The sequence below is a fragment of the Trachypithecus francoisi genome, unplaced genomic scaffold, assembly GCF_009764315.1.
Source record: "Trachypithecus francoisi isolate TF-2019V2 unplaced genomic scaffold, Tfra_2.0 Lachesis_group5, whole genome shotgun sequence".
NCBI classification, from domain to species: Eukaryota; Metazoa; Chordata; class Mammalia; order Primates; family Cercopithecidae; genus Trachypithecus; species Trachypithecus francoisi.
This window is the reverse complement of record NW_022681470.1, coordinates 12,281,193-12,295,842: the sequence shown is the minus strand read 5'-3', so window position 1 is coordinate 12,295,842 and position 14,650 is coordinate 12,281,193. Positions and strand designations below refer to the sequence as shown.

Below are 14,650 nucleotides of genomic sequence, written 5' to 3'. Positions count from 1 at the left end.
ATCTCAGACACATGTTAACAAAAAGAAGCCAGGTACAAAAGAATATATTCTATATCATTCTATTGATAAACAGTTAAAACCAATCTCTGTCAGTATCTCAAAATCATGGTTAACTTTGGAAGGTGATAATGACTAGGAAAAGTCTGCATGGTAATCCAGGCAGCAAGTGTACATGGATGGTGGCTATAGAGTTGGGTTCACTTTGTAAAGTTAAATTGACCTTTACACTTAATAATTTTCCACCCTACTGCATGTGTATTATACTTAAAAAATTTAAGTTTCAAAATTTTCTGTTCAACAACAAAAAACTACAAGCAAAATTAAAAGACAAGTCCTAACAACCAATAGAGCCAACAAAGAATTATCACATTCTATAAAGAATGCTTACAAATCAGTTAATAATTTAAAAATCCAACCCAATAGAGAAAAAAATGACAAAGAATATAAACTGGCAATTTACCCCAAAATTTTGTTAATGACTTAAGCCTAATCCCTAGATCATTCCTCTATTTACACTCTCTCCTTGGTGACCTCACTCAGGTTATGGCTGCTAAATACCATCTATTCATTGACTGACTTCCAGACCTCTCCCCTAATTCAGACTTGAATACCCAACTGCCTACATGAAATCTCCAAGGGGATGTCTCACAGGCAGCTCAAACTTAACAAATCCAAATTTGACTATAACTTTGTATCAGACTTGTTCCTCCTGCAGCTGTCCACAGGTCAGTAAATGGCAACTCCATTTTTATAATTTCAAATCTTGTAGTCATCCAAAAGTTCATATCTTCTCAATATCACATATCTAATACTGCAGCAAATCCTGTTAGCTTTATCTTCAAAATACATCCAGAACCTGACCGCTTCTCATCATTTCCACTGCTATCACCCTGGTCTAAATCACCATAATGTCTTATTTGGATTACTACAATAATCATATAACAAGGTTTCTGCAATGTATCAGGCTCCCTCAACACATGCCCTTAACTCGTCTGTTCAAAACCTCTCAGTGACTTTTATTCTACCCACTCTAAAAGCAATACTCATTATAATTGCTTTCAAGGCTCTACAAGATCTCTCCCCACCCCACCTCCTGCCCTATCCCCAGCATCTTTTGACCTTGTCTTCTGCTACTTTGCCCTTGATCACAGTGCTCCAGTTACGTTGTTTTACTGTGTTTAAGTCTAGGCATGATCCTGCCATGGGGGTTTTCAACTAACATTTATATATACCTGGAATGCTCATACCCCAGCCAACCATAGCATGACTCATGCCTTCACCTTCTTCAGCAATTTGTTCAAGTGTCGTATTATCACTTAGGTCTTCTCTGACCACCCAATTTAAAACAGTGCCACTCACTCCTAGCCCTCTTTATTCTTCCCTAAATTTCATAATCATTTTACTTATTTCTCATATATTTTCCTTGTTTATCCCGTTATTTCCTCTGACAAGGATCAAGCTACACGAGGGCGGAAATTTTATCAGTTGCATTACTGTATTCCTAGTACCCTAGAACAGCGCTTGGCACATTGTAGACATTCATTTGTTGAATGAAGAAGAAACTCAGATGTCCAATAAATAAAAAATGCTCAAATCCACTATAATTACGAAGTATAAATTAAACAAAACTAAGGTGCTATTTCACACTCATCAAACATTACGTTTGGTAAGGATGTAGAGAATGATACAAGCTGTCAGCACTGGAGTCAATAAACATTCACACCAAGTACTATGGAATGTCATCAGGCAATATCAAGAATGGGTACAAAAAAGGTAATCCTAACATTCAACAATTTTACTTCTAATGTGAAAAAAAATTCAGGAATGCTCAAGGTGGCATGTTTGTAAAAGTAAATAATTGAAAATAGCTAAACAATCGTCAATAGGAGAATAGCTAAGTAAAATATGACATATTTATATGATGAAAATCATCAGTTAATATAAGTCTGTGTTTCAACATGGACAGATCTAGAAAGCAAAATGTATAATGAAAAAAATTGCAGAACGTTAAATATAGGATATCATTTATATAAATGAAAAATAAAACCACATACACAAAATAAAACTATCTTATGTATACATATAAATATATGATAAAAACAAAAATGGACTGGATATACACCACCAAATTCATGATAGTAGTTACCTCTACTGGATTAGGGAATACAGCATAAGGGATTTAAAATTTATGTGATATGTCTTGTTCCTTAAAACATACGGCAAAAAATGTTAATATTTATTTACTTGGAATGGAGGATTATATATTTGAAGTGGAGGATATATATGTGGGTGTTTATTATCTTTTATTTTCCTATATTAAATTTTGTTTTCAATAAATAAAATTGCTAATTTATACTGAGTCATTAGCAATTATAGTACATATATACAAATCTTTTTTTTTTTTGAGACAGAGTCTTGCTCGTTACCCAGGCTAGAGTGCAATGGTGCGATCTCAGCTCACTGCAACCTCCGCCTCCCAGGTTCAAGCAGTTCTCCTGTCTCAGCCTCCCAAGTAGCTGAGATTACAGGCACCTGCCACCACGCCCACCTAATTTTTGTATTTTTAGTAGAGACAGGGTTTCACCATGTTGGCCAGGCTAGTCTTAAACTCCTGACCTCAGGTGATCTGCCCACTTCAGCCTCCCAAAGTGCTGGGATTACAGGCGTGAGCCACCATACCCAGCTCATAAACACAAATCTAATCAAATGGGAACGTCAAGGAATTTCTGAAATATCCCATTCCCAACTACTGATTATGTCTAGTCATTTTACACTGCACAATTTGAGGCCACTTATATATTATTTATGCTGGTTTCTATTTAGAACAAATAAGGAAAAGTTAACAGAAAAAAATATGGAATTTAACAGTTAGGCTAATAACTTTTATCATTCAAAAGGTAACATGCAGACTGAATTACTATTTATAAAAGACTTAGGAGTTCAAGCCCCTTCTTCCATAGTAATCAGGAAAAATGGATCCATAAACCCTGTTAGCTAAACAATCTTGTAAATTTCTACTTTTTAAAATATTTACTATGGATGATACATTCTAGAAATTTAGGGATAAATCAGCCGAGAAGAGGCAAAGCTATTATGAAATTTAGGATAAAGAAAAACTTTTTCTTCCTTTTAAAAATATATTAGTTAAAACTTTAATGGGTACAAAAAGTTTTTACCAAAATCATAAAAAAATTGATTCTTGATATCAATAAGAGAATATTTTCTTAATACTACCAAAATAAAACTTGCCTTAATGTGCTGTTAATTGCTCCCAGTTTATTAGCTTGCTCACAATCTTCTAATTCTTTGGTATTGTTTGCCATTTTCAAGTACTGCAAAGAAGTTCATAAGTTTAGTAATAATTATTACCTTATTCTTTATTTCAGTTTCTATTGGCAGAATAATCAGTCAACAATGATATACACTAAATATAGATACATTCCATTATAAAAATCCCTATCATATGTAAGAAATACAAATGAAAATGAGGCAGAAATTTCCACCACCTAAATATTATTTCCATCAACAACATATTAAAATTTAACAATTAGGCTGCGCGCGGTGGTTCACATCTGTAATCAGCACTTTGGGAGGCCGAGGCGGGTGGATCACTTGAGGTCAGGAGTTCAAGACCAGCCTGGTCAACATGGTAAAACCCCGTCTCTACTAAAAATACAAAAATTATCCAGGTGTGGTGTCACACGCCTGTAATCCCAGCTACTCGGGAGAGGCTGAGGCAGGAGAATTGCTAGAACCTGGGAGGTGGAAGTTGAAGTGAGCTGAGATCACACCACTGCACTCCAGCCTGCATGACAGAGCAAGACTCTGTCTCAAAAAAACAAATAAAAATTTAAAAATAAAAGTTAACAATTAGCACTGATGTGTTGGTGATGATGTCAACTGAAAAAACAACCTCTTGGGAAGTAAATTTGACCATATATATGTGTGTGTGTGTCTGTGTATATGTGTGTGTGTATATATGTATACATACATATGTGTGTGTATATATGTATACATACATATGTGTGTGTATATATGTATACATACATATGTGTGTATATATGTATACATACATATATATATATATATGGTCAAATTTAGTTCCCCAGAGGGTTTTTATATATAAAAGTTATATATATACACACACACATATATACACATATATATACACACACGTTTGCAAAATGCTTAAACTTTGAACCTGCACTCCCACTAGTGAGACCATATCCCAAGGCAACCATTTTTTTAAAAAGGTACAACTGCCTTGGAAAATTATTTGGTATTATTTGTAATGTTGAGATAGGCACATCTTGTGGTTCAGCAATCCAGCCTTTACATGTAGACCTAGAGAAACTCTTACACGTGTGCACAAGACAAAGGACAAAAATGCTAATGCATTACTGTTTGAAATAGCCAAAAACTGGGAATAACTGAAACGTCCATCACTAGAGGAATGGCTAATATGTGTTATAGTCATACAACTGACTACAGCTATTAAGATGATGAACAAAATCCACATATACCAACAGAGAAAATTTCAAAAGCATGAGTAAAATCACAAACTGAAAAAAAGTGTTTGTAACCTAAAGAAATACAAAAATATTTAAATAAAAAAATTTACACACAATAAATTACATATTACTTGTGAATACACATGCAATAAAAGTGTAAAATATATTACTCGTAGATACACCTGCAATAGGAATACAAAATCACAGAAGGATCCTTCAGAAAAATGGTTAGTTCTGGGGAGGGAGGAAGTAGAATGAACTGGGAAAGAGCTGAGGGGGTTTCAACTGCTTTTATATGGTTTTATTTATTTCACATCTGAAGCAAAAACAAATACAATAAAGTAAAAACAAAAGATTACACGGGAGAGAGAGCAAGAAGAAAATGCAAAGGAGGCACAAGGAGGAGACAGAGAGGATATGATGATCTTTATTATGTATGTGCAGTAGTGAAAAACAGGAAATAAACAGTTACCCAAAAACATATAAATGGCAAGATAAATTATAATACTCTCATAAGAGGACAAGAACAATCATTAAAAATGAATATCTTAATACCATCTGAAAGTACTCTGCTCAAAATATCTTGATAATTATTTACTCTAGGCCGGGCGCGGTGGCTCAAGCCTGTAATCCCAGCACTTTGGGAGGCCGAGACGGGCGGATCACGAGGTCAGGAGATCCAGACCATCCTGGCTAACAGTGAAACCCCATCTCTACAAAAAAATACAAAAAAACGAGCCGGGCGAGTTGGCGGGCGCCTATAGTCCCAGCTACTCGGGAGGCTGAGGCAGGAGAATGGCGTAAACCCGGGAGGCGGAGCTTGCAGTGAGCTGAGATCCGGCCACTGCACTCCAGCCCGGGAGACAGAGCGAGACTCCGTCTCAAAAAAAAAAAAAAAAAAAAAAAATTATTTACTCTATACAATATAATTTTGAACCTGCCAGGCTGACTAGTTGAAACAGAAGACTAAAAATAGCTATGTGATAAAACACCTGCTGACTAGGGGATCTGACACTATAGTTACATTTAATAGTTGTTCCAGAGATTCCAAAAACAGTACTGAAGTAATTTCAAAAGAATCTAGGAATGTACAACCTATCTGCTTGATGCAAGAGTTAGGGATTTGGAATTCTGAGGCAAAATGTCTCCATTCCCAACTAACCATAATATGGTTCTTTATTACAGCCACTGTCAGTCAGTAAATGGTTAAGTTTCACAATGTAAAGCAGAAACGCTCAAGGAAGAGGAGGAACTTACCTTATTAGAATGCCCAGCTTTTATTCCAACTGGAATTTTACTCTTAAAAAAACAAGAAAAACAAAAATTTAAAAAGTGATCTTTGTTTTTGGAATTTCTTCACAAATTGTCAATGCATTGCTCTAATTCATCAAGTATTTTATTCTATGAGGGGCAAATATACATTCGCTCAAATTCTGTTTTCACACTCTCTCATAAGGTAAAAGTGTTATCCCAATATACAGACTTATAAATCAAAGTATAGAAAACTGAATGACATACACAAAGTCAGAAAGCCAAAAGCAGCTCTAATAACTCTTATTGCAGTATTTTTTATAGTCTATATAATTTAGGTTAAAAACACTGATGATCACTTCTTCCACAAACTTTGTTACCATAGAAAAGAAAGTTTTAAAAGTTCAAAATTATTTGCAATGTATTATGTGCAATTTTAACTTCTGCTCTAATAAAGTGTAGGCAATTTTGGATTACTAGAAGGTTTTTTTTGGCCCACATGATTAACCTAGAGTTTACCAATCTAATCTAGGGTTTACCAATGGGAGAAATGTATGTAGCTGGAACATTCTTTTTCACAAGGCCAATAATTAGTGTTAGGCTTTAATAAATGTATCTGAATTATTACAACTGGTTTATCAAACAGAACTTTAAACAAAATACTTAATACATATTTTGTTCTTAAAGGAAACTGAATATTACAAATTTTTAAAGAATATTCCCTTTAGGAAGGACATTGGTACAGATTTTTAAGGACAACAAACTAGACTGACTAGGTAAGAAAAGCAGGAAGTGAAAGGAAAACAAAGCTTCAGCTAATTACTGTTGAAGGAGAGGAATATAATTAATTGTTAGATAACAAAAATCAAAGGCTAACATGTAGCATTCTCTTGGTATTAAGTATAGGTTTTTAAAAAAAATGTAAATGTAACAAGGCCAAGTGAAAATCTAATTCCAAGCCTGAAATTTTCCCAATTAAATCACTATAAATTTGAAATAGGGTCCAGTAGCTTATTTTTATTTTGTTTTTTTCCTATGAAACAAGATGCTGATTCAATAAAGCATGAAACAAAAGACAACTGCAGATCCAATCCTAGAACAGGCCTCTGATTTTCCTTCCATTTTAGAATAAGACTATATTTCCACATTCGATCACCAGTATCACTGGATACAAGTGTCTTCAAACCCATTTCGGTGTCAAGTATAGAATCTTCAATAATCTGGTTCTAAAGGAGAAAGCTGAGAGCATGTGAATTTGCTGACATGTCCAAATCCATTGACATTAGCCTGAAATAAAACAGAGGTTATGCTTTTCTAAAAGTCCAAGAGAAAATTGGCTTTGCCCTGCTGTTTTATTTATTATACCTCTGGACAGGGCTCCACATGACAGTCTTTTATCGAACAGTGGCCATCTTCTGCCCAGAAAGGACAAGGTCGCTTCAGATTAACCTTGAAAGAAAGAATAAATTAAAGTTAGTAAACTGATATTATAGTTACGGGATGTTCTCAAAGTGTCACTGTGTTGGACATCAGTGACATGGTGGTGAATAAGAAGGAATACTTTCAGCCGGGCGCGGTGGCTCAAGCCTGTAATCCCAGCACTTTGGGAGGCCAAGACGGGCGGATCACGAGGTCAGGAGATCGAGACCATCCTGGCTAACACGGTGAAACCCCGTCTCTACTAGCCGGGCAAGGTGGCGGCGCCTGTAATCCCAGCCACTCGGGAGGCTGAGGCAGGAGAACGGCGTAAACCCGGGAGGCGGAGCTTGCAGTGAGCTGAGATCCGGCCACTGCACTCCAGCCTGGGGGACAGAGCGAGACTCCGTCTCAAAAAAAAAAAAAAAAAAAAAAAAAGAAGGAATACTTCCTATCCTAGTGGCACCTATATGGTTCAGAATTTAAAATGACTGCAGTGAGCTAGATCATGCCATTGCACTCCAGCCTGGGTGACAGAGAACGCATTTAGAACTACTTTAATGTCTTCCAGCCTCCTGATGTTATCTTATTAATGACAGTTCTCTCATGCACCCATTTATTCAACGAATGAGAACTGAGCATCCACTATGTGTCAGGCACTGGTTAGGCTCTGGGTGAAAAAAATGGACAGAAAAAGAACTCCCTTCTCCCTCAGGAACTAAATAATCTATTGAAGGAAACAAGTTAAATATTTGTATGTTTTGTACAAGTTGTAGTCAGTGCTACAAAGAAAATCCAGAGAATTGTAATAGTGGGGCTGGCGGATGGAGGCCTCTGAGGCGGTAATATTTTAGGATGGAGGAAGTGTGCATTTGGATAAGGCCATAAAAAGCCTGGACAGTTATGTGAACTAAAAAACACCAGTTGAGCTGATGTTTAATGTAGAAGGGGGAGGGTGGTAGAGAACGAGGATGGAGGTAAACAAGGGACAGATCATGCAGGACATTTTAACCATGGTAAAAACTCTGGATTTTCCTATTCTACACTTTACAGGAAGACAGTAATTCAATAGGACTTGCAGATTGCCCATGCCAAAATCTAGGTTTTATTCTCTTTCCTCCCTTTTCTTGTACCCCATCAAACAATTCATTTTCCATTTTTCACCACCTACCTCTTGCCTACACTATTGCAATAGTCTCCCTGCTTCTACTTTTATTTCCATATAGCAACTACGGTTATCTATTTAAAACAAATCAGATCATATCAATCCCTCCTCAAAACCTTCCTGTGGCTTCCATCACCCTTAGAGTTTATAAACTCTGCAGCAAGCTCCACAAGGCCCTCTATAACCTGGCCTCTGGCCTACCTCTCTGACCTCTATTATGCTCCTCTGGCCACACTGGCCTTGCTGGGAGAGAACACACCAGGCTCCCTGTGTCTCAAGGTCTTTATTATTTTTATTTTTTGAGACAGGGTCTCACTCTGTCACCCAGGCTGGAGTGCAATGGTGTGATCTCGGCTCACTGTAACCTCTGCCTCTTGGGTTCAAGAAATTCTCCTGCCTCAGCCTCCCAAGTAGCTGGAATTACAGGTGCCCACCACCGCGCCTGGCTAATTTTTGTATTTTTAGTAGAGACAGGGTTTCGCCACACTGGCCAGGCTGGTTTTGAACTCCCGACCTCAGGTGAGCTGCCCGCCTTGGCCTCCCAAAGTGCTGGGATTACAAGTGTGAGCCACTGTGCCCGGCTGGTCTTTATCTTTTTTTTTTTTCTTTTTTGAGACAGTGTCTTGCTCTGTCACTCAGGCTGGAGTGCAGTGGCACAAACTTGGCTCACTGCAGCCTCAAACTCCTGGGCTCAAGCCATCTTCATACCTCAACCTTCCAAGCAGCTGGGACCACAGATGTACCACCATGCCTGGCTAATTTTTTTTTTTTAAGTAGAGACGAGGTATCACTATGTTTCCTAGGTTGGGCTGGAATTCCTGGGCTCAAGCCATCCACCCACCTCAGACTCCCAAAATGTTGAGATTATAGGTGTGAGCCACAATGCCTGGCCTCAAGGTCTTTATATTTGCTGTCCTCTCTGCCTGTATTATTGTTCCTCCAGATCTTATGACGGCTCACTCTTTCACTTTATTCAAGTCTCTCTCACATGTCACACCTCAGCAGAGAGACCATTACTGGCCAGGCTTGCTAAAGTAGTGCTCAGTATGCAACCTCTATCCCAACGTACTGTTTTACATTCTTTTATGGCACTTATCACTACCTGAATGTTGTCTGCTTATTTATTGTCTGCACCTCCTACCATCATAAGGATCAGAATTTTGCATTATCTTATCCTTAGTGCTTAGAACAGTGGTATAATACATAGTAGACACCTAATTAATATGGTTAAGTAAACAATATCTATATTACAGAGAAGAAGGCAAAAATAGGTAGAGATTGGCAACATAGAGGAGAGGCTGATCAACTCTGACTTTTGGTAATATGTAACATGGGTATGACTAGAAGTGTTTGAGGGAGATTTATAGGCAGCGAGGCAGGATGTGCATAAACAAAGAACCTTAAAACAGCATGGCACATTTGGGGACTGCAAGTTCTCAGCCTGGACACCTCCCTTGAGCTTCTGGCCTGTATACCCACGTGCTTCCTTGATTATCTCTTCCTGGATAGGGCATTCATAGGTACCTCAAAATTAACATATCCAAAACTGTACTCCCTCCTTCTAGTAATTCTCACCATCTGAGTAAACAGCAACTCCATTATTCTAGTTCCTCAAGCCAAAATCTTGGCAGCTTTTCCAGCAACTCCCTGAGGCTCTGGCCTCTAACAAGCCATTATCCGGGAACCTAGGTAGCAAATAAAGAATAAACCTCCTTAAGCCTAAACGGAAAGGACAGCACTCTATGTGCCTTCTTCTCCCCTAGCTTACTTCAGGTGCTAATCCTAGCCATACGTTCTCTCCTTGGAAAGAGACTGGAGGCCTCTGCCAGCAAGAACAGGAGGAAAAGCACTCTCTGTACTTTCTTCCCTGGCTTGCTCCTGAGATGAGTTTAGGCAACCTCTCATTAGAAGGAGGCAAGGGGACCTCTCCATGACTAGACAGAGAAGAGGATAGTCCCTGTGTCTTCTTCCCTGACTTGTTTCAGGGAACTCCAGACCAAAAGATTACCCCTGCAAGGTGCATGTGGGACTTCTTGCTTCAACAGGAGAGTGAGCACTCTCTGCACCTTCTTCCCTGGCTTGCTCCAGACATAATCCCAGCCCTGAAATCTCTGCCAGCACAAATGGAAGGGACAGCCCTTCTCATGCCTTCTGCCTCCATGTGCTCTAGAGATAAATTCCTACAATCTCCCGGTGGAAGGAGGTGGGGGACCTCCCCATTCCTGAAAAGGAAAGTCAACACTCCCTGTGCCTTCCTCCTGGCTTGCTTCAGTAATAGCTTCAGATCAGAAGTCTCCCCCTACTAGGGAGGCATGAGACCTGCTGGCCCAAAAAGTAGAGTGGGCTTCCTGCACCTTTTTCCCTGCAGGCTCTGGCAATAATTCCAGGTCTTCAAACTCGCCACGAAAAGTTTTTGAACACGTCGAGAACCCCAACTTTCATAGCCTTCACTGGAGGGACAGGCTGCTAAATCACCTAGCTCTGGGAGTTGATGAAGCTCTACATTCCTGAGTCTCCTAGACCACTGAGAACAAACAGGTGACTTTTAAACTTGCAAATAAATATTCAGCAGCTATCTCCTCCAGGTTAAAAGTCAGCAGTTAGATCAATAATATAGACATCTGCCTCAGACGCTCTCCTTGGTGCAGAGCAGAATCAGTGGGAGATAAACTCTGGCTTTCAGCTTCTCTGCAAGGAAAGAAGAAACCAAAGCATACATCTAACATCCCAATACCTCTAGTCATATCCCAAGGGAATGGCTTCTATACCACCCCTCTCAAGGCAATAGTACAACTTGACTCTAATTTCTTGGAGGCCACTAAGAACAAAGACAGGCTGGACAAGCACAAAGTTCTGAGGAACCAGAATACTGCCCAGGCTGACTGGGAAGAAACACCTGCTACATAAGACCAGTCTAACAAGACTAGAGAAGGTGGTTCTTTTATATAATACACAGAAACCAAAACAGAGTTAAGAAAATTGAAGAATTACTTCTTCTAGTAATATTCACCATCTGAGTAAACAGTAACTCCATTATTCTAGTTCCTCAAGCCAAAATCTTGGCAGCCTTTCCAGCAACTCCCCACAGCCTTGGCTTCTAATAAGCCAGTATCTAGGAGCCTATGTAGCAAATAAAGAATAAACCTCCTTGAGCCTAAACAGAAGGGACAGCACTCTACGTGCCTTAAGAAAAATGAAGAAATAGGGAAATATTACGCTAAAAACAAAAAAACAAAAAAAACAAGACAATCTCAATTAGAAGCCAACCCTACTGAAATGAAGATATGTTATTTACCTAATAGGACATTTAAAAGGAGTCATAAAGATGCTCACTGAGGTAAGGAGTGTGATGCATGAACAAACTAAGAATGTCAACAAAGAGGTAAAAATATTTTTAAAATACCAAACAGAAATCATTGAGCTGAAGAATACAATAGCCAAACTAAAAAAATTCAATAGAAGGGTCCAACAGCAGACTAGATCAAGCAGAAGGATTAGCAAACTTGAAGACAGTTCACTGGAAATCATCCAATCTGAGGAACAAAAAGAAAAAAGAATGAAAAAGAATGAAGACAGTCTAAGGGACTCATAGGATACCACCAAGCAGAATTACACACATTATCAGATTACTAGAAGGAGAAGAAAGAAAAAGCGGACAAAAAAAAATTCAAAGAAAAAGTGGCAGAACACTTCTCAAGTCTGGGGAAGGAAACAGAAAGCCAGATACCCCTATGTTAGCTTGCTTATGATGAAAGAAAGAAAGAAGGACAGAGAGAGAGAGAGAAAGAAAAAAAAAAAAAAAGAAACAAAATGAAGCAAAAAAAAAAAAAAAAAAAAAAAAACCCAGCCAGATCCAGGAAGTTCAATGAAAACTTGATAGGAGGAATCTGAAGAGACTCACACACCGAGAGACATTATTATCAAATTGTCAAAAGTTAAAGACAGAGAAAATATTGAAAGCTGCAGGGGAAAAGTGAGTTGTTACAAACAAGGGAACTTCCAATAAATTACAGGCAAAATTTTCAACAGAAACCTTGTAGGCCAGAAAGGAGTGGAATGTTAGATTCAAAAAGCTGATAGAAAAGGAAGAAAAAAAAAAATTGTCAACCAAAAATACTATATTCAGTGATCCTGCTCTTCAAAAATGAAGGAGAAATAAAAACTTTCTCAGACAAAAGGTAAGGGAATTTATCACCACTAGACCTGCCTTATGAAAAATACTAAAAGGATCCTTTAAGCTGATGAAAAATGTTGCCAACTAGAAAGATTAAAAATATATGAAAATGGCCGGGCACAGGGGCTCACACCTGTAATCCCAGCAACTTGGGAGTCCCAGCAGGTGGATCACTTGAGGCCAGGAATTCAAGACCAGCCTGGCCAACATGGTGAAACCTCATTTCTACTAAAAAAAAAAAAAAAAAAAGGTACAAAAATTGTACTTTTGGTGGTGCGTGCCTGTAATCCCAGCTACTCAGGAGGCCGAATCAGGAGAATCACTTGAACTTGGGAGGCAGAGGTTGCAGTGAGCCAAGATTGTGCCACTGCACTCCGGCCTGGGTGATAGAGTGAGACTGCATCTCAAACAAAAATAAATGAATATGAAAACATAAAACTCACTAGTAAAAGTAAGCATACAGTCAAACTCAGAACACTATTATACTGTAGTGGTGGTATAAATATCAATTATATCTCTAATAGGAAAGTTAAAAGACAAAATATTAAAAATAAATAACTATAGCTATAATACACTATGCAAACTATACACGATATAAGACATGTCCGTAAAACCAAATTGGGTGGGTGGGGAGGGGAGTAAAAGTATAGCATTTATGCAAGTGATTAAAGTTAAGTCAGTATCAGCTGAAAATAGCCTGCTACTAACGTAAGATGTATGTAGGTCTCATGGTAACTACAAAGCAAAAACCCTTAGTAGTTGCAGAAAAGATAAAAGATTCAAGGCATACCACTACAAAAAAGTCATCAAACCACAAAGGAAAACAGCAAGAGAGGAGGAGAGAAAAAAGGAATTACAGATTAACAACAACAACAACAAAACAATTAACAGAATGGCAATAGTAAGTCCTTACCTGTCAATGATTACTTTGAATGCAAATGGATTAAATTATCCAATCCAAAGCCAACTGGCTGAATGGGTTAAAAAATAAGACCTAATTATATGCTGCTTATAAAAGACTTGCTTCACCTCTTAAGGATACACACAGACTGAAAAGATAGAAAAAGATATTCTATGCAACTAGAAACCAAAAGAATAGGGGTAGCTACCCATATGTCAGACAAAATAGACTTTAAGTCAAACGTACAAAGAGACAAAGAAGGTCATTACAAACGATAAAGGGGTCAATTTATCAAGAAGTTACAAAAACTACATATACATGCACCCAACTTCAGAAAATGTAAGTATATAAAGCAAATAGTAATAGCTTTGAAGAGAGAGATAAACTGCAATACAATAAGACTTCAATACTCCACTTTCAACACTAGATCCCTAGACAGAAAAAAAAAAAAATCAATGAGGAAACACCGAACTTGAACTACACTTTAGACCAAATTGCCCTGCCAGATATTTATAGAATATTCCATACAACAGTAACAGAATATACATTCTTCTCAGTGCATATGGAACATTCTCCAGGGTAGATCACATTAGGCCACAAAACAAGTCTTAACAAATTTAAGAACACTGAAATCATATGAAGTATCTTTCCTGACCACAATAACATGAAACTAGAAATCAGTAATCAACGAAACCAAAGTTTTTTTTAAAAGATAAACAAAACAGACAAACCTTTAGCTAGACTAACAAAGAAAAAGAGAAGATGCAAACAAAATCAGAATTAAAGAGGAGCCATTACAACTGATATTAAAGAAAAAGAGACTACTAATCACAACTATATTCCAATAAATTGGATAACCTAGAAGAAATGAAGAAATTACTAGAAATATGCAGCCTACCAAAGCCAGAGTAAGGAAATAATGAAAATCTGAATAGGCCAATAATAATTAAGGAGATTGATTCAATAAAAAGTATTTTATCAAAGAAAGATCAGGCGCTGGGCGCAGTGGCTCATGTCTCTAATCTCAGCACTTTGGGAGGCTAAGGCAGGTGGATCACCTGAGGTCAGGTCAGGAGTTCAAGACCAGCCTGAACAACATGGTGAAACCCTGTCTCTATTAAAAATACAAAAATTAGCTGGATGGGGTGGCGTGGGCCTATAATCCCAGCTACTCGAGAGGCTGAGGCAGGAGAATCACTTGAACCCAGGAGATGGAGGTTGTAATGAGCCAA

At 38.0% G+C, this 14,650-nt stretch overlaps 1 protein-coding gene across 2 annotated transcripts in view; it reads right to left on the bottom strand.

The window, feature by feature from the left end:
* Nucleotides 1-14,650, bottom strand: part of ERO1B (endoplasmic reticulum oxidoreductase 1 beta) — a 66,591-nt gene that overhangs the window by 29,255 nt on the left and 22,686 nt on the right. For both annotated transcript variants that reach the window (XM_033198279.1, XM_033198280.1), the window contains exons 3-5: nucleotides 7,128-7,211; nucleotides 5,769-5,810; nucleotides 3,250-3,332 (exon numbers count right to left, since the gene is read on the bottom strand). In XM_033198279.1, the coding sequence (XP_033054170.1) occupies nucleotides 3,250-3,332; nucleotides 5,769-5,810; nucleotides 7,128-7,211 (209 nt within the window). The remainder of the gene's footprint in view (nucleotides 1-3,249; nucleotides 3,333-5,768; nucleotides 5,811-7,127; nucleotides 7,212-14,650) is intronic.